The 24,618-nt window shown below is 38.3% G+C and overlaps 1 protein-coding gene across 3 annotated transcripts; it reads left to right on the top strand.

Annotated features, from left to right (window-relative positions):
* The first annotated feature begins 59 nt into the window (after positions 1–59).
* On the top strand, positions 60–23,532 carry LOC311296634 (uncharacterized protein). Of its 3 annotated transcripts, XM_084418497.1 has the most exons (4): positions 60–222; positions 18,451–18,501; positions 18,607–18,841; positions 21,497–23,532. In XM_084418497.1, the coding sequence occupies exons 3-4, from the start codon at positions 18,757–18,759 to the stop codon at positions 22,732–22,734; spliced, it is 1,323 nt and encodes a 440-aa protein (XP_084274623.1). In that variant the 5' UTR covers positions 60–222; positions 18,451–18,501; positions 18,607–18,756; the 3' UTR covers positions 22,735–23,532. The 3 variants fall into 3 exon arrangements, with proteins under 3 accessions (XP_084274623.1, XP_084274624.1, XP_084274625.1); XM_084418498.1 differs by lacking the exon at positions 18,451–18,501; XM_084418499.1 differs by lacking the exons at positions 60–222; positions 18,451–18,501; positions 18,607–18,841 and adding an exon at positions 20,559–20,879.
* Positions 23,533–24,618: the final 1,086 nt, after the last annotated feature.

Here is a 24,618-nt window from a genome sequence, read left to right as displayed (position 1 = left end):
GCGGTAATGCACTTTGTTTGCAAACTGCCAAAAAAAAAAAAAAAAAAAAAAAACAGTCGAAGAAGAAGTTCCTCATTGAGAGGTTTTGTTTTGCCCTGGTGAACATCTCTGAGCGTTTCTGCCTGTGTTTTTGTCTTCCCGTGGATTACTCTTGGACTGTTTATTCTCTTCGTGATTCTTTGCTGCCTGCCCTGGACTGTTTTCTATTGTGGACTGATTTATGTAAGTTATTATATTTTATTAACGCGCTTTAAAAAAAAAAAAAATCGCCACATATCATTCTGGTGGATTGAGTCTGTGGAAATTTCGTTTAAATTGGTTTAGCTTTCATTTTCATTTTGATGTTAATGTATGTTTATAGCCATGTGTGACCTGTGTTTTAGATGAATTGCAGTTACTGTTAGGGAGGACGGTAATTAACATGTCTTTTCTCATGCATCCTTCAGCTGAAAGACTGTGAATCTGAAGAAGTGTGTGTGTTGATTGTCTCTAGGGCTGCACGATTTTGGGAAAAAAAAATACATTTCGTTATTTTATTTTTCTGCGATGTTTCACCAGATGACTTGAATAGGTCTATTTGGAAAGAATGAATCATTCTAGAATGACTGGGCTGATTTTTAATGAAGTAAATGTATAGAAAGTAATAAACAAATTACAAGCACATATAAATACTATAGAACAAATATATAGATGAAAAAAATTCAGGTAAATTAACTGTATTCAGGTACAGAGTCAGACATTGAATAATCAAATGTAAAATAACACTGCATATAGTCTTCACTGTAAAAATTAAATATAATTAATTTTAATTAATTATCTTTGTTAGACCAGCAAAAGTAATTTTCTCTTTCATTTTTGTTGTTTGATTAACATTGGTGACAAACAGCTACGAGTATATTATATATATTATAGTATAGTATATTTAGACAAATGCACAGATCCAATATAATGAATGATGTGCATCCATTTCCTTTCTCAATTGTTTACAACACTCAAATTTGGTCTTCGGTGGTGGAAGACGGACACTGTCATCCTTTCTTGCCTTTTTTTTTTTTTTTTTTTTTTTAAAAAAAAATAAAAACATAAAAAAATAAACATGCCAAACAGAAACACAACAAAACAACAACCCATCTACCAATCCCACCCACCCCACCCCGCGGTCACTTTATAATGGGGTACAAAATGGACAGATAAGTCTACAGAAAGACAGTCACAGGAATGATAAAAACATTTATAAAAAAAATTAAAAAATAATAATAATAACAATAATAATAATAATAAATAAAAAAATAAAATAAAATAACGAAATGGGATAAAGTGTTGAAGTGTTCAAACTGAGTCCTAAACATTAATTTGCGCAATATACTCGGAGACCTTATCAGCAGCTGTTGTCCATATTTTTAGTGTCGAGATTTGAGCCAAGTTCACCCGAGCTGTGGATATTTCTAACATTATAATGTCCCGAAGTTGAAACAACCACTTGAAAATATCCAAGGTATGTGGTGGGAGCCAGTGTTGAGCTATGAGTTTTTTTGCAGACGTTAAACCGGCCAGGTAGACAATTTTTTGCAACTTAGAGAAGTCAAACTGAGAGTCATCATTAAGTAATAATACAGAGGGTGTCACCGGGATTGGATATTCAATGATTTTCGATAAGATACCACCTACCTCAGTCCAAAAATGTTTAACCTTTTCACATTCCCACATCATATGGAAAAAGGAACCAAGTTGTTGGTCAGGACATTTATCGCAAAAAGGACTGAAGGAGGAGTCAATACGATGTCTTTTGAGTGGGGTCCAATAAGTTCTGTGACAGAAGTTATAGTGAATCAGTTGGTGATTAGGATTCCTAGATGAAGTAAAAATGTTCTGCCATACTCTTCCCCAGTCAGTGACATCCTCCCGTTGTTCACAATCTCTTTCCCAAGCATGCTTTATAGCTAGGCGAATTGCTGAAGCCTCTAGGGCCTTCCCGTACATCCATGAAGTAAAGTGACTAGAAGAGGACGACTCAAACCAAGCAATGATCGGATGTAAAGGAAGTGTTTCCCCCCAGGGCACCCCATAGGCCTTCATGGCCGACCTTAGGCGCAGATATAAAAACAAAGAAGAGGGTTCTGGTCCATACCTCTCACACAGTTCTTGAAAGCTTAACAAGCGTTTAGGACCAGCAATATCTTTCAATGTATAAATACCCTTCTGCATCCAGTCTCTACAGAAAAATGGTTTACCTCCCGAACGGATATTATTATTATACCAAATAGGTGTATGGGTGTGCCAAATATGCGAAAAATTTATACATTTTTCCATAAGTTTGAAATTGACTACTGTGTAGGCCATGATTGGACCAAAAGCTTGCAAACATTGCTTGTTGTTTAGCCCAGAAAACAGTATATCTTGTAACCTATATTTGCCAGCTAAGCTCTCCTCTATCTCTCTCCAAGGAACCCTAGAGAGCGGGTCTAGCCAATCCTTAATGAATTTGATTTGAGAGGACCTATGATTAGGGCTGGGCGATAAAACGATAACGATATGTATCGCGATAGACACGTACTCAATATCAATAAAAAATGCGTTCGATAAAACGTTCGATAATTTTTTTTTTTTCTTCGTCGGAAGAAACCAGAGGTTGCGAAAGCAAATTTGCTTGCATGAACAAAGGCACTCAACTCTCTGGTAACCTTGCAACGTAGGGGGTGACACGCAACAGCCAGTCAGTATGGTTGCGCAATATTGTTGTCTCGTGTTGGATTCTTCAGTAACAGAACCGGCGTGTAGTGATACAGCGATTTTTGATAAAACAGGAAAAGTCAGCTCGCCTGACTTCAAGTCTGACCGTAGTCAGACCATGTCGTCTGCAAATTATGCAAGACCATCGTCAGTTTCTCTGTTATTCGCGTGCTTATGAGCTGTTTTAACGTGTGCGTTTCTCAGCGCGTACATGTGAAGCTCACATGCACTCTGTCTACCAGCGCCTGGATACTGGACTATATTTCGAGTCTTATTGTGCTAATACTGTTATATACACACAAGGTTTACATAAACTAGTCGGATATGTCTAAAGTGAAAGCAAACTTGAGAAAATTGAGAGAAAATCTGCTTGTCAAATGCGTGTATATTAGACGCGTCGCGCGCAGCTCTTAAAGAGACAGTATAGTAATAGTAAACACGCTGCCGCTTGGCCTTAAAGGGATAGTTCACCCAAAAATTAAAATTCTCTCATTATTTACGCACTCTAATGTTGTTCCAAACCTGTATTAATTTCCTTCTTATATTTTCAAATATTAATATTTTGAAGAATGTGGCTATCCAAACAGTAAACAGAGCTATCCCTTTAATGTTAATAAAACAACAAAATGCAAAGAGAAAATCATTCACTGCTCTTGACTGATAACTTTAATAGTAGCTTTAATAAGTATCAATGTATAATTTATACAGTGTAGTCTGTTTTGTTTTATTTTCATATTTGTTCATTTAATTACTTTCTTCAATGCTACTGTTAAATACACCTACTGTAGCTGAAAACATAAAGCACTGTTTATTTAATCTGTATATTAGGTTGTATGTACGTGTAATGTGTATCTTTGATCTTAATATTTAATAACAAAGAACATAATGAGAACTTTTTTATCTTCGCCCCTGTCTGCCATTCTTTTTTATTTTACATTTTGTTACCTAAGGCTTTGAGCATTACAGCCAAACTAATGTCCATATTTTAAAAACAGCCACAAAATAGTAAAACCAACATAAAAAAGAATCGTGATAAAATCATTAATCGTGATTTTCCTGAAAAAAATCGTAATATTATATGTTTGCCATATCGCCCACCCCTTTATAAAGCATTTATTACGTATTCTTTAATTTTGCACCTTAATGTTAAGAGATAATTGTTAAGTGTTCATTCAGAGTGTTTTCCATGGTCGTGTTGACATTTCTGCCTTTATAACTGATGGGATTATAATCAGAAAGTTTAAAATAAAAAATCTTTAAATGTAATGTATTTGTCTCCTGGACTGGTCCTTATTTTAAATATGTCATAAAAAATATCAATAATTATCGATATCGACCGATATGAAACACTTATATCGTGATACAGTTTTCAGCCATATCGCCCAGCCCTACCTATGATACAATTCGAAATTCGGAAGCGCTAATCCTCCATTATGTTTTGCACGCTGCAGTGTTTCAAATTTCAATCTGGGTTGCTTGCCATTCCAGATGAATTTACGAATTTTAGAATTGAGTTTGTGCCAAAACATTTTTGGCGCAGGTAACGGAATCATGGAGCTAAGAAAATTGATTCGTGGCAAAACATTAATTTTAACACTCGCTATTCTGGCATGTAATGATAATGGCAATGAGGTCCATTTTTGGAGATCTTGTTCAACCTTAGTTAGAATTTGTAGATAATTGGCATCAGGTATGCCATGGAGGGAAGAGTGAACAACAATGCCTAAGTAACTTAGTGAAGATTGTATGGAGATATTACAAGGTAGTCTAACTTTCTTAGCCATGCTATTAAGTGGAAGCAAAGAGGATTTATCCCAATTAATTCTGTACCCAGAGAGCCCACTGAACTTTTCAAATACCTTCAGTATCTGGGGAAATGAAACTTGAAGATCCGAGATAAACAGTAAAATATCATCGGCATAGAGTGATATATGTTGCTTATGAGAGTTAACTGAAATTGAACAGATATTTTCCTGTCTTATCAGTTGGGCTAGGGGCTCGAGTGACATTGCAAATAGCATAGGGGATAATGGGCACCCTTGTCTTGTGCCTAGTTGTAAATTAAAGGGTAAAGAATGTACTCCATTAGTCATAACAGATGCCGTGGGGTTACTATATAAAACTCTTAGGGTAAGTGTACCCATTAAGCCCATGTACCCTTTAAGCCCACTTTCAACTCTGAAGTCAAATAGAAAAAAGAGAAAATAATATTTTATGCTGCTTATTATTTTAACCAATCCAGTGATTTGTTACTTCCCTGACATTTTTTATTGCATACCAATCACATTTGGCAATGTTGAGTTAGCCCCACCGATGTGCATGCTGTCTCAGGTGATCTCACACAAAGTCACCCCAAAACTTTGGTGTTTCGGGACCCTTCAGAAATCAACACATTTCTGCAATTTTCAGCCATTTCTTTGGAAATTACATTGATATTATGTAAAATAAGAGATAAATGTATTGTTTTTTGTGTTTGAACAAATAGTACTTCATCATTTTATATCATTTTCTTTTAAATTGAAAGATGAGTTTTATTAGCTTGCGTTCAAAGCTAATCTCTAGGTCAAACCATTAGCCTTACAGAAAGATAGACTGCCAAAGAATTAAGCATGTGAACTGCAAACAATAAATGTTTTGTGATTCATTTTACATTAATTTACTAATAAATACATCATAAATTGTTTTTTAGAGAAGATTTCTTTTATAAATTAACTTTTTTTTAAAGATGGGCTTAAATGGTACAGTGCCACAAAACGCATGCAAACTAGAGCCAACACAAGCTAACCTTGAATGAAAAAAACGTAACATTTCTTAATGTGGGCACAATGAAAATTACTGATACTTAGTTCACAGTATATTTAAGCTCCATGCATGTATTTGTAAACATATCTTACATTTTTAAAGGAAAACATTGTCTTTTTTCACCATTACTCACTGTGGAACCATTTAAGCCCACCTTATGTGTTTCAATGAGGAATCCCTCTAATTGCAAACTGATTCATTTTCTGAAAGTGTTTAATGATAACGTGTCTTTGTGTGCTTTTATCTTACTAACCTTTTACCCTTACCTTACTTACACACAAATTACACACATTCATTCAAATGAGATAGAGCCCGTTTTGTCCTAAAGTCCTTTATGTATAACTGGGCATAATTCGGGAGCCAAGCTGAGTTAAGGCTTGATATTCCGGGCATGGAGAGCTCCCAGAGGGACCCTATATTCCCCACAGTCCTCGGAGTCAAGCCGACCTAAGGCTGCATACTCCCGGTGTGGGGGGCCCACTAGGAGACCCTCTGAAACCCCAGAGTCTGGAGCCCCAACTCAGCTTCCTTCCCGAGATACACCCAGTTTAACTTCCACCTTTGACCAGGCATAACTCGGGAGCCAAGCTGGCTTAAGGCTCCAGACTCCCTGTGTGGGGTGCCCACTAGGAGGCCCCCCTAAGCCCAGAGTATGGAGCCCTAACTCGGCTTGGCTCCCGAGATACACCCGGTCAAACTTCCAGCTTGACTCCAGCTTCAACTCCAGTCAAGCCAACTTAAAGCTCCAGACCACCGGCCACTAACACCAACCCATCATACCCTGGGCTCTAATCAAACATTAGCAAAATTATTATTTTTTAATACTTCCCTGTCACTAAATAAATATATTGATGTTTTACTTCTTTAAAATCATTTAATTTTTTTATATTTTGTGAATCAGTGATGATGTGGGCTTATTTGGAACACATGCGGGCTTAAATGGTGCCAAAAGTACCAATTAAGCCCATGCCAGACTTCTGACTTTATTCCTAAATTATCTTAATTTTATATTCTAAAATGTTCATCAACTAATTAATACAATTTCAAATGAGAGATTAATCTTGCATTTTAACAAATAATTTTTCTTATAAACTATGTCAATATCTATGAAAAAAACCTAGACTTAGATTTTGGTGGGCTTAATGGGTACACTTACCCTATCATGTTTATGAAGCCTTTGCCCAGACCGAACACCTCCAAAACAGACCAGAGGTAGTCCCACTCCAGCCTGTCAAACGCCTTCTCTGCATCCAACGAAAGAACCGCAGCTGGAGTGGGACAACCCTGGGATTCATGAATGACGTGCAATAGTCTCCGAATGTTGTCCGCCGCTAATCTATTAGGAATGAAGCCAGACTGGTCAGGATGGACTAAAAAATTCACATATCGCTGTAGTCGCAAGGCGAGAATTCTGGCATACATTTTTATATCAGTGTTTAACAAACTAATGGGTCTGTAGTTTGCACAATCTGTATGATCTTTCCCTTTTTTGGGTATCAGCGATATAAGTGCCGTATTCATCTGCAGGTGAAAAGCACCCACCTCTACTGCCGCGTGGATGGCAGTCAGGAAGACAGGTCCGAGAAGATCAAAATATTTAAGAAATAATTCTGCAGGGATCCCGTCTAAGCCTGGCGCCTTGCCTTTCTTAGCACCTTGTAACGCCCCTTTAAGTTCCTCCAAAGTAACTGGCTGTCCTAAAGATTCAGCTTCCTCATGACTAAGTTGAGGTAGAGTAAGAGACTGCAAAAAGGCAGTACAACTTGAACTTGAGGGATTAAGTTCAGACGTATAGAGTTTGGAAAAAAAATCGGAAAATGAGGAATTAATTTCTTTGCTATTTCCAACCAGTCCTTTAGAAGGGTGCTTAATTTTTTCAATGTAGGCTTTTGCCTGATTTTGTTTCAGTCTTAAGGCTAAAAGTTTGCTCGGTCTGGCACCACTAAAGTAATAGGACTGTCTGGTTCTGTGAATCACAAATTCTGCTTTCCTTCTCAAAAGATCGTTCAATTCCGCTTTAAGGGTCTGAAGCGTCTTATAATTTGAATTAGAGAAAGAAGATTTTAGTGACAAATCAAGTTTTTGACATTCTTTTTCTAAATGGTCAATTCTCTGATTATGTGCCTTTTTTACGTTAGTAGCAAAGGCTATAGAAAAATCTTTGATAAAACCTTTCGTAGCTTCCCAGACAAAAATAGGGTCTTCAACCGAACCAATATTAAATGAAAGAAATTCGGACAGGCCGGCTTTGAAGTCTTCATCGAACTGATTGTTCTGTAAAAGAGAGATATTAAAACGCCACCGCGGAGATCTTTCAGCAAATGGAGCACATTCAAATTCTACCATTAAAGAATTATGATCGGCAAGGATAGCTGGTAGTATAATTGTCTGGTCAAAAGAGTTCAAAAGTTCCTTGGAGCATAGTAGATAATCTATTCTAGAAAAAGAGAGATGTCGTGCCGAGAAAAAGGTATAATTTCTACTCGAGGGGTTCCCCGATCTCCAAACGTCAACCAAATTTAGCGTTTTTACGAAATCATTAAGCGCAGCCGAGGAATTAATCTGAACTTGACTACAGGAAGAAGATCTGTCCAATACAGGGTCAATCACCGCATTCATATCCCCTCCGATAATCAGAGAATAGTCTATCAATGAAAGTAAATGATTAGTTACATGTGGGAAAAAATTTGTCTCAAATATTGTAGGAGCATAGATTGATACAAAGGCTATTTTCCTCCCCTTAATGTTTGTACAAAAATATGCAAGCCTGCCAGATTGATCCTGACTTTCTCTGTCAATCTTGAGGTTACAGTTACGTGCAATCAAAATAACTGTACCTTTGGTTTTAGTGTTATCAGTAGAAAAGGCTACAACTTTATAAAATTTATTCTGTAATCTCTGAACATCTGCTCTCTTTAGATGAGTTTCCTGAATTAGAGCGATATCAATCGCTTTCCTGCGCAAATAGATCAAGAATTTAGCTCGCTTATTTGGACTGTTAAGACCTCTAATATTAAGTGAAATAATTTTTAATTTATCCATAATTTAATGAAACAAAGGTACGAATTTTAATACGATTTGCAAAACCAAAATGTATCTGTTTAACCTGTGACAAAACTAAAACATTGTAAGAGGTAAATAGAAGTAACAAGAACAAAAAAAACCCATTAGAGACCGCAAATTCCCCCATCATTATAAGGGCCCGTGACAACATCCACCGTCGTTCAACAGAACGTCAAACACTCTCTTCCATTGAACATGAAGTATGTAGTATAACAACGAAGTATACAAGGTATAAACAGTAGTGACAGCCGTATATTATATGTATAAAATAAATAAAACAAAATACAAACGTTTGATCAATTAAAAAAAAACTAAAAAAACTAAAAAAAAAAACTAAACAGAACTCCTCTGAAATGAGTCGTTCAACATTGCTAGCACTTTACATTATCGGTGCAAGTTACTCGCTTCTATCACGGTTGACTCATTTTACTCAGCCATAGACTCTGGAGGTGGCTCTGGACCATAAAAGGACAATTTACGTCTGGCGCTCGATCCAGGAGTATTACGAGCTTCCACCAAGAAATCCTCCGCTTTTTTGACTGAATCAAAAGAGTGTTGATTACCACCAAAGCTGACACGAAGAGTGGCGGGGTATATGAGGAAGTTTGGAATTCCCAGAGTGTGCAATTCCTTTTGAATACTTCCAAAGGCCTGTCGTCTACGGGAGGTAAACCCACTGTAATCTGCGAAAAAACGCAGTATAGACTCTTGGTCACGAATTGGTTCGGTTTTCGTCACTTCCCTGGCTCCCTGAAGAATCGCCTGTCGATCCTGGTACCGTAGCACGCGAAAGATCAAAGTGCGGGATTTACCGGAGCCATAGATTCTGTGTGCGCGGTCTATTTCGATCGATCCCTTCCTCTTCAGCGCGGGTATCCAGATAGGGAGCATCTTTTGAAGGAAGCCAATTGGATCATCCCCTTCCCGACCCTGCGGCAGCCCCACCAGACGTAGATTATTACGGCGAGACCTGTCTTCTAACTCCGCAATTTTCAAGGTGAGGTTTTGCTGCTCTGTTGTGCACATGTTCAAATCCTTCTTCATCTGTCGCGTCTCACCTTGAATCTTGTCTACCTTCGAACCCAAGTCTCGTACTGTGTTGGTTTGGGATTGCACTTCTTGGCGGAGCTCGATCAAAGAGGATTTCACGTCCTCCATAGCCATCCGAATTGCATTTTGAATCGTAGTTTCAAGGGCGAGTTGTTGTTTTGAAAGCGCCTCTGCAATGGCGTCCGTCAGATTAGCCTCAGTGCTCGCTAGCTTCATCTTTTTCTTCCCGGAGGGAGTTGTGGACGGCGAGGAGTCCTGTTTTTTGTTTCCGTACATTATACTGACACTATACAGAGTAAAAAAAAAGCTGGCTGTCAATTCTATATATTGTTATTTAGGAAAAGGAAGGAGGTTTGGACGGAGCATCAGAGTCCTTCGACCATCGCGCGCATGGGTCACGTGACCTCCTCCCTTGCCTTTTTTTTTTAAAGCTATGTGTTACGATCTTTTAAAGTCTAGGAGATGTTTCGCAACACTTATTTTATTATTACTGCTGATGGCTGAATAAAGTGGAAAAAACACATGACAGACTCAACTTAAAGAGACAAACTGGATTTTATTAACACATAGCCGAAGCTACTAGGTCCAGTTCAGTAATAAGGAATAAGGAAGTGAAATGCGCTATGTACAATGTTTAAAGATATAAATGAGCAAACAACAATAAATGGGAAGAGAACCAAAAAGTGGTGCCAAAGAAAAGAACAGAATATAACAAAACAATCCTTATACCAAACCTAACCCTAACCAAAGAAAAAGGTGAAAAGAAAACCGAAGTCTTCGGTGCATCCGACACCTAAATAAACTAGCTACTAAAACAAAACATACTGTTACATTCCGGCTCAAGGAAGTAACAAAATAAAGGGATCAGAGTCCAAAATTAAATTAAACAAAATATTTATTTTACATCTAGGGGTTATATAATAAAGAAAATAGATGTTCAACAAAAAATAAACAAACAATAAAGAGAAAAACAATATGAAGGTCCAGCTCCTGAGCACAACTGCAGGATAGGGGTCAGAACTCCTTCCCACAAAGGACAGCCATCTTAAATACTGCTTTCCAAATTCAACACAGGTGTGGATCCTTATCTGGCAGCCTATAGGAAAAAGAGAAAACAACAGAACAAACCCAAAACAAAACTGAGCCGTAACAATACACAGAGTGGCGCTCACTCATAACATAGTGTATCTAACAAATAAACAACACTACGGGCAATATGTATACCGCGGCATACTGACCTGTCGTTCTCTTTCCCAAAGAGCCGTGTTACAGGACCCCATAGCATTGAACTTGGACACACATCAAAACTATTGTCTTTAAGATTTAAACATAACAAGTACTAAAGGTACAAATAAACCGAGCACAAAGCACACATCTCATTCCACTACAAAGAGCAAGACTTCACTATAAGGATCTCAATTCACATGTTGGATAACTCAAACCGCTACACGAGCTCATGGTCGCTTCAGAGAGAGAGAGCATGAATGAACACGCCATCCCTTTGAACCCAGCTGGACAACTCTGATTGGCTCCCAGGCGCCGCCCCAATGATGAGTGACGTCCCGCTAGGCCAATCACAGCAGCCTGCGAGCCGAGAGCGAGCTAGAAACAGAGAGAGATAATGAGTACAAACAATCAACACGTGCGAAGTATACTAGCGTGCGCAGACCAGTGAAAACACAACAAAACACACGTGGAACGTAATACTTCCCCCCTTAAGAATCAACTACATGGGATAGCTCAAACACATAGTTGTTCAAATACATACGCTCAAATGCCACCATGGGCAACTCTAGATAGCGCGTCGGCTATCACATTCTCGACACCTTTCTTATGCTTAATTACCAAATTGTAACCTTGTACAATCAGAGACCAGCGCATCAGACGCTGATTCTGATTATACATACGTGATAAAAAAACGAAAGGGTTATGGTCTGTAAACACGGTGATCGGAATGTTACTCGATCCGACATACACATCAAAATATTGAAGTGCCATTAAAAGTGCTAATGCCTCCTTCTCAATCGTCGAATAATTCAACTGATGTTTGTTGAACTTCCGTGAAAAATGAAAGACCTGATGATCAATTCCATCCTCACCTGTCTGAATCAACACAGCTCCAGCACCAACAGAACTCGCATCGACATCGAGTTTAAAAGCAAAGTCACAGTTCGGTGCGGCTAAAACAGGTGCATTACACAAAAGATCCTTGATCGTATTAAAAGCATGTTGACAATCCTCAGACCATAGAAACGTACGGGATGGACTAAGAAGCGCAGTTAATGGATGTGCAACCATCGAAAAATTTCTACAGAAGCCACGATAATAGCCAGCCATCCCTAAAAATCGACGGAGCTCTCGTCGAGTGGTTGGAGCAGGAAACTCAGCTATAGCTGTAACTTTTGCTTCTAACGGGCGCACTTCCCCTTGACCGACTTCCTTCCCGAGATACGTAATAGTGGCCTGCCCAAACTCACATTTGGCTAAATTTAAAGTCAACGAGGCTTTCTCCAAACGCTCCAAACGCTCTTCGCAATGACGAAATGTGTTCTATCCAATCGGTCGAGTAAACTACTAAGTCATCCAAGTATGCATTGCACTTAGGTACTCCAGACAACACGATGTTAATAAGCCGCTGAAAAGTGGCCGGAGCGTTACGCATGCCGAAAGCCATTACTGAGTACTGAAGAAAACTATTAGGGGTGACAAACGCGGAAATGTCGGAAGCACGACTCGTAAGAGGAACTTGCCAGTAGCCCTTTAGCAAGTCTAACTTGCTGACATAACGGGCTGAACCGAGGTTGTCGACGCAATCTTCCATGCGCGGTAAAGGGAAACAGTCGGGCACAGTCACCACATTTATTTTTCGGTAATCAGTACAAAATTGCGCTGTGCCATCGCTCTTCGGCACTAAGAAGCATGGAGAACTCCAGGGACTACAGCTGAACTGAGCAAGTCCATGCTCTACTAGATACTCAACCTCATTTCGCATCACATCTCTTTTCGCTGCATTTACGCGGTACGCATGCTGTTTAATCGGAGCAGCATCACCCACATTAATGTCATGCTCCAAAACTGTAGTGCGAGAAGGTACATCGTTAAACAAAGCAGGAAAATCATCAATCAACTGCATAATATCACATCCTTGTTGTTCAGATAAATGAGATACATGAGATATAAGATCAGATAATACCTCAGAATTCTTAAGTCGAGCACATTGTTGATGAGTGTGACGAAGAACAACTCCATCATCCTCCGGATCAGTAATCTCGACAGCAGCACACGCGAACACAGGAGATGACACAGGAGATGACACAGGAGATGACACAGGAGATGACAAAGGAGATGACACAGGAGCAATGATTTCTTCTGCAAGTGACACATTCTGGACAGCTTCTCTATTGTAAAAAGTCTTTAGCATATTCACGTGACACACCCGAGTCTTCCTTTTTCTATCTGGAGTTCCGATTACATAATCTGTAGTACTAAGTTTCCTTACCACCTCATATGGTCCAGAAAACCGTGCTGATAAAGCAGACCCTACCATAGGCAGCAACACCAACACTTGATCACCCTTATTAAAGGTACGCTGCACAGATTTACGATCATAGTGACCCTTCATCTTACCCTGAGGTACTTCAAGTGACTCTCTTGCCACGGAACAAGCTTGATGCAAGCGCTCACGGAACTTACTCACGTAATCCAGCACGTTCATTTTCGGGCTAGACTCAACAGACAACAGATTCTCTTTGAGCATTTTCAAAGGTCCTCTGACAGTGTGTCCGAATACTAGTTCAGCAGGACTGAATCCAAGACTTTCCTGAACTGCTTCTCTGATCGCAAATAAAAGTAATGGTACACCCTCATCCCACTCTTTCCCTGTTTCCATACAGTACTTTCTGAGCATTGACTTTAACGTTTGATGGAAACGTTCGAGTGCCCCCTGGCTCTCAGCGTGATAGGCACTTGCGATCCTGTGGGAAACATTTAAACTAGACAACACTTGAGTAAAGATTTTCGACAGATAATTAGTGACTTGATCTGTTTGCACAATTTTTGGTAAACCAAACGTAGAAAAAAACGTAACAAGTGCTCTAGTTATGACAGGTGCCGTGATTCTTCTCAATGGCATCGCCTCAGGAAATCTAGTTGCAGTACACATCACTGTCAATAAAAACTGATTACCGGTCTTAGACTTAGGCAAAGGGCCGACACAGTTGACGATAACGTGCTCAAACGGTTCTCCTATCACTGGAATAAGTGGAGCACACGGAATGACTTGATTCGGTTTGCCAGTGATCTGACAGGTGCGGCAGGTGCGACAAAATTGTGTGACATCAGCTTTTATTCTAGGCCAAAAAAAGTGTCTTAAAATTCGGTGATAAGTCTTCTTAATCCCTAAATGTCCGGATAAATCATGATCGTGAGCTAGATACAAAACTTGTTGTCGATAACATGAGGGAATCACGATCTGACACACACTACTCCATTCAACATCATCTGCAATATCCGAACACCATTTACGCATCAATAAATCGTCCTCAACGAAATATGCAGCTTTTCTCTCTTGAGCTTTCTCTGTGGAAACAGCAGCAACAAAGCACTTCTGAAGACTTTTATCCTGTTTTTGAGAAACAATAAGTCTCTCGCGCGTCACGCGCAGCTTTACACTCGGAGTATCTGGAACATGCGAATTTTCAACAGTTTTAATTTCGTCAGATACAACATCATTAATAAAAACAGGTGCGATAAAAGATGTAGCCAAATCATCAGCATCCACTTTACGAGCTTGAGCCCGTGTCACTACACAAGTCGAAAACGTTTCCGGATAGGACTGTGATAACTCATCAGGATGTTCGAGCGCAACTGGATTGTCAAGGACTTCCAGCAAGGGCATGATTTTTCCACCGGCTAAATCATTCCCTAAAATAATAATAATAATTCCCATAATTCTGATTCTAAGTGAATCTGATGCAACGGAACTTGAACGAGACCCATCTCTATGCCCTGCACTAGAACATGACTGCCACAAAAGGTTTGCTTCGAGAACGGCAGTACATCTGCACTAATAAAGGACTGCATGGCCCCAGTATCACGGAGCATCTGAACTCTTATCCGTTCCTCAGAATTTCCCATAACGGAAATTAACCCTTCCATCAGAAAAGGTACGTAACTGGATTCAGGCTTGTCGTTACACTAAATTTGTTTAGAATCAATCCCTTTTACAAAACCAGCACTCTTAGGTACAGAACTCGACTGTTTTCGTTTCAGCACAATACAATCGGCAATTAAATGGCCAGGTTTGTGACAATAAAAGCATTCTCGATCTTCCTTTGATTTTGGATTAACTGATTTTGGTCGAGACGGACTACTCGAGCTCACTTGAACAGCAGCTTTCTCAAAACGCGCAGAAGCAAACACATTTTTATGCGTCAATGAAAACTCATCTGCCAGAACAGAGGCTTGAGATAAAGACGTCACTTTTTGTTCATTCAAGTAAACGACAACACGCTCAGGTATACAATTCTTAAATTCTTCTAAAAGAATTAACTCACGCACGTCTTTAAAATCATTTACTTTACTAGATGTGCACCACTTGTCAAACAAAATGCCTTTCTCCCTCGCAAATTCAACAAAGGTCTGACTGGAATTTTTCTTATGATTCCTAAAACGCTGCCTATAGGCTTCAGGTACCAGCTCATATGCACGCAAAATCGCAGCTTTCACTACTTCATAATTCACGCTATCCGTTAAGGACAACGTAGCGCAAACATCTTGAGCTTTACCGGTTAACTTGCATTGTAACAGCAACGGCCAAACCTCTTTAGGCCAATGTAGTGTGGATGCAATCCGCTCAAACACGCTAAAATAGGAATCGACTTCTGTTTCTCGAAACTGCGGCACAAGAGAAATATGTTTACTGACCTCAAAGGTGGTTCCCACCGACCCAGCCCCCATCGGAGCATCAGCGGCCTGCAAGGGTTGCACGACTGGAACAGGTGTCCCTTTTGCTGCACTCAGTTCAAGTTCACGCAGCTTAATCTGCGTCTCCGCCTCGATTTCTAATCTGCGGATTTCGAGTCGGAATTCAAAATCAGCCCAACGGTCTTCTGCCCGTTCGCGTGTCTCCATTTGGAGTCGCGCTAAGCGGACTTTAAGTCGCGCGTCACTTCTTCCAGACTCACCCGAGGCTGGAGAAAAAGGATCAAAGGGCGGCAGAACAGCCTTGGCTTCAGACCCCTCCACCTCAGCCACTCCACCCAGCTCCTCCTCACCAGGGCGACCGTCAGCACCAAGAGAACCTTCACCGACTACCTACCTCGAACACTATGATTTTACCACTGGATTTCAAAGCTTTGTGAGAAAATCCTTCTTTGCTCGACCAAATAATTGTATCAATTGTATCAATTTAAAAAAGTAGAATAAAAAAAAAAAAGAAGCAATAAAAAATGTTTTTTTTTTAACAAATAGTCTAATTTTCTACAATATACAATTGAATACAATGGCAACTAGCTAACAACTTGCTTTGCACTTTTTTTTTTTTTTTTTTTCTGGTTTCGCCTCACAACAAAGAAATGTTCTACACATTGTCATATAGGCTAACCTGAAAATACCTGGGGGGTGCTGGATGGCAGAGGCAGGCTAAATACACATTAATTGTGCAGATATTGAATAAAAAATAATAATTAGGCTAATATTAAACAAAGAGAAACATGAATACTTAATCATGTTTCTTTTTTAATTTTTAGCAATTGCAAAAATTAACTAATACATTTTTTTCTGATATGTTCACCATTTAAAAAAAAAACTTGTTTTTAATATATTTTATAATGTAGTAATTTCCCAGTTAATCTCCAATTTAATGTAGAAACAACATACAGTATACTTGAATGTCTAAGAGGTAGGAAATATACATAAATTGAATAAAGTTATCAAAGAGTTTGCATTGCATGAATTTTAAATTATATATAGATTAATCCTTAAAGTTACAAAAGTTCTATAGTCAAAATATGGTCTGTACCTAAAAATTTGTATCAATCTTGATACCCAGCCCTACATGCAAATGATAACTTTTCATTCTATGATGGTTAAACTTTGCAATTAATCTGTGAATCACAAGCATTACGGTCCGGGGAGCTGCTGGCCTTTACTGATCATGAATCACGGGTCAACTACGATACCTATACTTGACATCGCACATCCTGCGATGTGACTGTTGTGGATGCGCACATCGCGATATCGATGTTAAAGGGGTCATATAATGGTACATGCACTTTTACAAGTTGATTGCACTGAAATGTCTGTTGGCAGTGCCTGTACACAACCATCCTATCATGATAAAAATCCATCCAGTGGTTTTGTTTTAATCTCCTTATATGTTTGACCATCTCTGAAATCAAGCCGTTCGATATTGTGACGTCATAATATCCAACGCCCCTCCCGCTATTGTGATTGACAGCCGTGTTTCAACACAAGACCGCCCTGAGCAAGCTGTGACAGCCGTCGTCATAGTAGTCCGCCATTGTTGATATGCTGGAGTAGAATGGTGTCTAAGCGATTGTGGTGTTCTGTTCTTAGATGTAATAAGGAACACAGCAGTCATTTGGATGTTCCTAAATCCGAGCCGTTGAAGAAGCAGTGGCTGAGTTTTGTTTTTGAAGCGATATGCCCAAAGGATTGACGCGGGGATTCCCTCACGGGGATTCCCCACGATCGTCTGTGCTTTCATGTTTGCGCGAATCATTTCACACCAGACAGCTTCACAAACGAGAAAAAACGGATCGGTACCAACGTGTTCCTGCTGAACCTCCAGAAGATGTGAGTGTAATGTTTTATTAACCTTTATATTAGTATTTCTATTTATATTAATCTTTGCGAAATTTGCAAACCTTGCTGCAGGCTTCACGATGAATGCGTCTAAGGTTTACACTCAGGGTACATTACGGCATGTTTTCTATGTACGACGTTCTCAATATAATTCATAATCCCACGTTTATAACGAATAACACGTGGTTATTGTGTTAGATACGGTCAGAGAATAGAGAATGTCTAATACGGTGTACCCACAGAACAGAGGGGCGGGGTGAGCAAAGCTCATTATCATTTAAAGACACATGCACTGAAACGGCGTGCTGAAAACAGAGCTGTTTTTGACCAGGTAAAATTAGTGTTTTCTTACAATACTAATGAGAATTTTTAATTAAAGTATATTACAAACTTTTAATTTAGACCCTAAAGAATCATATTAGCTTGTACAAAAATGGCATTATATGACCCCTTTAAAATGGTATGTCGTGCAGCCCTATTGTCCTATGTCAATAAACTGCAGATGTGGTTAATTTGTGTTGCTGGGTGAAATCTGCTATATATTTACAAGACATGTTTGTAAAAAAAAATTCACTGGTGTTTAATTTGATTTGTAAAATGAAAGTTCAATGACAACAAAAATTAGCCTATTATCTGAATAACCAGATTCTCTCGTTTAATTCTATAGTTACCCTCTACACGCACAAAAAAGCATGCATTTTTTCAATTAGTTCAAATGCTTAATATATTGTTAGATGAGCTGTGAAAAATAAGCAAATAATTTGGGAATATAAATGCACTTACATCATAATCTTGTACAGCAGTTGTCATTTATATTTTGACTATTAACAAGAGAATGACTAAACTAACCTTTGGTACATCAAAAATATAATATTTGATAAACAAATCTCACTTGTTTTCTGTTATCAAATCAGGGTTCACTTGAAAACTCACATTATCCTCCTTGAACTCATTCTAACAACTTGTTTAATGTGTCAGACCAGATGGAGGTGAAAGAGCAAAGACAAGAACTGAAGTGAAATTTAAAAGGTGATGATGCTGTAGTTTGTTTCAGCCTTAATGTGCTAAAAACAGGGAACTTTTGGAGACAAAGAGCTGCTCAGTTTAACATGACTCTGTACTTTTTAAATGCAGATTGGATAAAAACACAATGATCACAGTTCATACCTGCAGTGAAGCACCTCCAACAACAATTCACCAATAAATACTGGGAATATTCCCATCATCCTACAAGAGAAGGACAAACTCCAGGAGTAGCAGCTGAAATCTGTGTGACTGTTAAAGATGGAGTTTATTAAAGAGGAGATTGAAGACATGAGGGATCCAGAACCATCCAGAATAAAACATGAAGATACTGAGGAACAAATAGGTTGGTGTCCATTCTTGATTCTTCATTGTTGACTGCTTTGGTAGATGTGAATTAATAAGCAGTATATGAATGATAAATGATGAAGAAATACATCCAAATGATCATAACCTTTATAGCAGTTGTCAATAGGGCTGTCGCGGTGAAGGAATTTGTGTGAAAATGAGTGGCTCAATAGCGTGGTATGCGGTATTATCGCCATTTATTTATTTATATTGATTTATTTATATTTATTTGTTGCTATATAAAAAGTGTTATGAAGTGGTCAGCATGCACAAAAATGAGTACATTTTCAGTAATCGAAACTAAACAGCGTCTCTGAAAAATAAACATGATGCGAGTTCTGCCTTCTCTCTGTCAATGAAGTCATTCTGAAATGCGTACAAAAATGAACTATAACTCAACGTATCAGTCAAACAGGCATACAGACACACAGGCATGAGAAATGTCAGTCATTCCCATCTCAGCTCATTAAAGCTCATTAAGTGTTAATGTGACCACACCAACGCAGAGCACGCACTATTCAAACGCAAATGATCTGAGGCGATCCATGCAAACGTGTCAACGCCCACATCAGCTCGATAAAACGCACAGAGTTTAATCAGACTCATGTACTTTTCATTTCGAGGAGCAATGGATCCAACTGAGGAATAGGTAAGTTCTTTATTTTTTCTGCTCATATGTTAAATATATATATTATGTTTTGTCAAAAATAAAGTCATCAACTAAGATGTATATGTGTGTGTATGTATATATATATATATATATATATATATATATACATATATACATATATATAAAATGATTATGATTATAGTGTTTGTTCCAATGTAGGCTATATTCAAACTAATGAATCCTTAACTTTGAAAGATTACACTTGAAATATTGTTAATTTTAATTGTTGTTGAAATTGTAACCTTTTTAATAAAATGGCAAATATATATATTTACAAGGTTGATGTAAACTACATCTTAAAAGGTCAATATTAGCCCTCTCTTTAAATTATTTTTATTGTGTTTTATTAGTGACACATTTAGGAGAGGATATATTCCAAAACTTTCTGAAAATACAGTATGAGAATCACTGAACAATTACTAGAAATGTTTATCTTGTATATTACCTTGTGTTTCCAACTGTGAACCAATTTGTATTATATATATTTTATTTATTTTCTCCTTGTTTTCTTTCTTGTGGCTCAGTTACACACCTGAATGAAAGGCTCATTATGCAGCTCATTATGCAGTTTATTGGCTCCTCAGGTGTGAACCACTTCATTATTCATGATAGTTCACGCCCACACGCATATTGCCTTATCAAACAAAAAGTGTCTTACACATTTAAATCAATGTATTGTTTTATGTGAATGATTAGGCAGGATGATTTTCAGATAATTTTGAAGCAAAAACTCTAGGCGATAACATCCATTAGTCAAGTCTTGTGGACACATATTTATTATGTGTTTTGTGGCCTTATTTCAGAAACTTGAATCATTTTTTTCAATAACCATGCATAAACATTATTCTCTCAAAAATACAAACATGTACATACATGTTGCTCACATATTATGGTAGCGCTGTTCTTAATAGAGTGTAATTACAAATTGGCCATTAATGTGTTTATGAGCAACTGAAAAAAAGCACAAATGTCAGGGCATGTCAGAACATCTCAAGGACCCCAAAAACACCTTAGACCCCAGAGGGTTAAACCGTTGATTCATTAAAAGATAGTAATGAAACTAGGCATTAATTATTTTTAACTTTGAGCTCCACTTTTCAAGGCTCAGCTGACCAGCAATGCGTCACATGGGTAACGCTGAAGCTTCACTTAATAGAGACCAATGGCATTGATTCAATACGTGACTCGCTGATCTTTTTTCCCCGTGGCTTCCTGGCGCTGTGGATGCTGACCAGTGATGACACTGATGCCATTCATGATAAATACCCTTAAACGTTAAAAGGATGACACAACAAATATTTTGTTTTCCTTGGATACCTCAACCTTTTCACGAATATATATGACTTCACCTCAAAGACAGACACAGGTAATCGCACACACTCAGTTGATCTCTCTCATTCACTGTCTTTTAGGCTTCAGTGCAAATCCGCAAAGCCTATTTAACATTCAATATACATGCACGAAGTTAAAAACAAGTAGGGCATAGCCTTATAAAAAAGAAAACGTGTGAACATTGCGGTTACTTGCATTGCTCTGCGGTTGGCTTTTCAATAGCGCGGTTATCGCGGCAATGGCTCAGTGGTTCATGTAGGTTGTCTACAAACCGGAAGGTTGGTGGTTCAATCCCCGGTTCCACGTGACCAAGTGTCGAGGTGTCCATGAGCAAGACACCTAACCCCAGCTGCTCCCAACGAGCTGGATGGCGCCTTGCATGGCTGACACTGCCATGAGTGAATGAATGGGTGAATGTGAGGCAATATGTACAGCGCTTTGCTGGTCATGTGTCTGTTGAAAGCACTATATATAAATGCAGTCCATTTACCATTATCGCGACAGCCCTAGTTGTATTTTACTATATTAACATATTTTACTATATTAACAAGTGAATGACAGAACAAAAAGTGAAAGATCTGATCTCTGTTGCTTTCTGCTATTAAATAAGGGTTCACTTGAACTGATTCTAACTGTATTTCTGTGTTTTAGACCAGGTGAGAGTGAAAGAGCAAAGACAAGAACTGAATGAAGTGGAGGAGGAACATCGTAACTTTACAATTCAAAGAACAAGAGCCAAGACGCACACCTGCACTCAGTGTGGAAAGAGTTTCTCACGGAAAGGAAACCTTAACATACACATGAGAATTCACACTGGAGAGAAACCGTATACATGCACTCAGTGTGGAAAGAGTTTCACTGGTGAATCGGGTCTCAAATATCATCTGCACATTCACACAGGAGAAAAACCATTTAACTGTGATCAGTGTGGAAAAGATTTTATTTCATCATCAAATCTAAAAGATCATCTGAAAGTTCATTCGGATGAGAGGCCTTATGAGTGTTCTCTCTGTGGAAAGAGTTTTTCAAGGCCGGACAGTTTTAAACAGCACCAGAAATCACACAATGAAGTGAAAGATCATGTGTGTTGTGACTGTGGGAAGAGCTTTACTAGAGCTGAATGTCTGAAACAGCATCAAAGAATTCACACTGGAGAAAAACCTTACAAGTGCTCATATTGTGACAAGAGTTTCACTCGGTCTGAATCTCTGAAATCACACAAGCGAATTCACACTGGAGAGAAGCCGTACAACTGCACTCAGTGTGAGAAGAGTTTCATAGAGAAAGGAAACCTTAAGACACACATGAGAATTCACACTGGAGAGAAACCGTATCCATGCACTCAGTGTGGAAAGACTTTTTCTCGTTCATCAACTCTCAGTCATCATCTGCGGGTTCACTCTGGAAATAAGCCATTCAACTGTGATCAGTGTGGTAAAGATTTTATTTCATCATCAAATCTAAAAGATCACCTTAAAGTTCATTCAGGTGAGAGGCCTTATGTGTGTTCTCTCTGTGGAAAGCGTTTTTCTCGGCATTTCTGTTTTAAACAGCACCAGAAAACACATAATGAAGTGAGAGATCATGTGTGTTGTGACTGTGGGAAGAGCTTTACTACAGCAGGCAATCTGAAACAGCACCAAAGAATTCATACTGGAGAAAAACCTTACAAGTGCTCATATTGTGACAAGAGTTTCTCTCAGTCTGATTCTCTAAAATCACACGAGCGAGTTCACACTGGAGAGAAGCCGTACGACTGTACTCAGTGTGGGAAGAGTTTCACCAAATCAAGTAATCTAGGGACTCATATTAAAAAGCATTGTTCTGTGTCACAGCGAGCAAAAGTTTTGTTAGATTCACAGGTAACAATTTACAATAACAGGGAATGAATAATCATGTACTAATTCCTGAATACTTCAACATGAACTCATGTTTAGTGAAGTCATGAACCACTGAAGAGCGATCCTTAACTATGACAGGAGTCATAATGATTCATGCAAGAATAACAGTAGACTTAAACATGTTAGTACAGGTTAGATAGATAATGCTTTAATTAACGTTTAGGGGTAAACTAAATCAATCAGGCTCTGTAAGAATAAATAAGAACTAATCTACATTTTAATTAAACATATAATTTAATACTGCCATAATTTAAACTGTAATATCATAATCTGCCATCTGCAGCATTGTGACAAATACTTGGAATGATTATTTAGCCATTATTTACACAGATCCAAACATGGAAAATAAACTAATAACTAAACCGTTTTCTGATCTTTATTGTTAATGTAGGCCTATGTTTAGTAATAGCTACTTTTCTTCCCGGAAGTACAGTATGTAGGGTTTGTTTATTGTGGGACAGTCATTAGTGGAGCACCCGGTGCTCGCTCGGCACATTAGTTGTTTTCCTTTGGTAATGCTATTTTTATCTCATAAATATTGACTGCTTTGGTAAAAAAAATTAATTATTAAAGACATGTTTGCATGTATGTTGTATTTTGGAGTTTTCAGGAGATTATGTACAGTAATTAACTCTTTTTAGTTGTTGAAATGTATATACTTCGATTAGCATTAGCTTATAGCTCATGCCCTATTTTGCATGTAAACGTGCCTTATGTGTGTCTTTACATGTATGTTTGGGCTTTCTTTTAAGTCCATATATGTTTAATTGTATAAATAAAAATAAAAGAACTACACATCATTTGTATCTTTGTTTTTGTGTAGCATGGGTGTAAAGGAATAAGGATGACATTCTTATTGTATATGTTTATTCATATTTTAGTTTCGTATGATTTGTAAGTGCATTATTGTGTCATGACTTGAGGAGGGACATCATAATTAATTAATTATTAACTAACCATACACTAACATCAACTAATGGCTTGTTAATGCATCATGTCATGACTTTACTTGAGGGACACATCATTACTAACTCATGATTAACTAACCATACACTAACATCAACTAAAGGCTTGTTAAAGGGATAGTTCACTTTGAAATTAAATTTTGGTATGTTTTAGCTTACCTCAAGGGCATCCAAGATGTAGGTGTCTTTTTTTCCGCAGTAGTTTCAATTTTGATATTTTTAGGTCAAACCGTTCTTGTCTGTCAGTCATATAATGCAGGTCTATGGTCACCACCTCAAAGAGCATGCGCAGAGAAGTCCAAATTAAACAATTCCCCATCATAAGTACACATTGATGGCCTAAGACACGAAACGAGCGGTTTGTGTGAGAAAACGAACAGTATTTATATAGTTTTTACCTCTTGTACACAGCCACGTCCAAGTGATCTCTCGCGCGTGTACATCACTCATTGTTTACACAGAACAGAGATTGTAGGTAAGACGGCTAATAGAAATGGTACTAATTTGCGCTTATCTGGGATGTTTAAACCGACGTAAAAGAAAACAAGTATGTATGCTCGTGCGAACTCATCCGGGAGTGGTGAGTTTTCACGAATTCCCAATTTATAAGCCTTCTCTCTTGAAGTTATGGTTGATCGCTCTTCGGCTGGATATCAACACACCCATAAACTTACTAAAGTTGAGGAGGGTCTGCAGCGATAATTTTTCTCCTGATGATTTTATAAACTAAGGAGTGGATCGCATAGTACTGACATCATCAGCTGTGCCTATGGTGTTTTCGCATCCAACGGAGGTATGTGAACAACGTCTTTGTATGTGTCCTTTCTATTTGTAAAGCTGGCATTACATGAAATGAGCAATAAAATGTATTTTTGATGTAAGTTAGTAAAACCAAATTTTTTTTTTT

This window comes from Rutilus rutilus, assembly GCF_951802725.1.
Source record: "Rutilus rutilus genome assembly, chromosome: 9".
NCBI lineage: Eukaryota > Metazoa > Chordata > Actinopteri > Cypriniformes > Leuciscidae > Rutilus > Rutilus rutilus.
The sequence above is the reverse complement of the archived record's forward strand: the minus strand, read 5'-3'. Positions and strand labels throughout refer to the sequence as shown.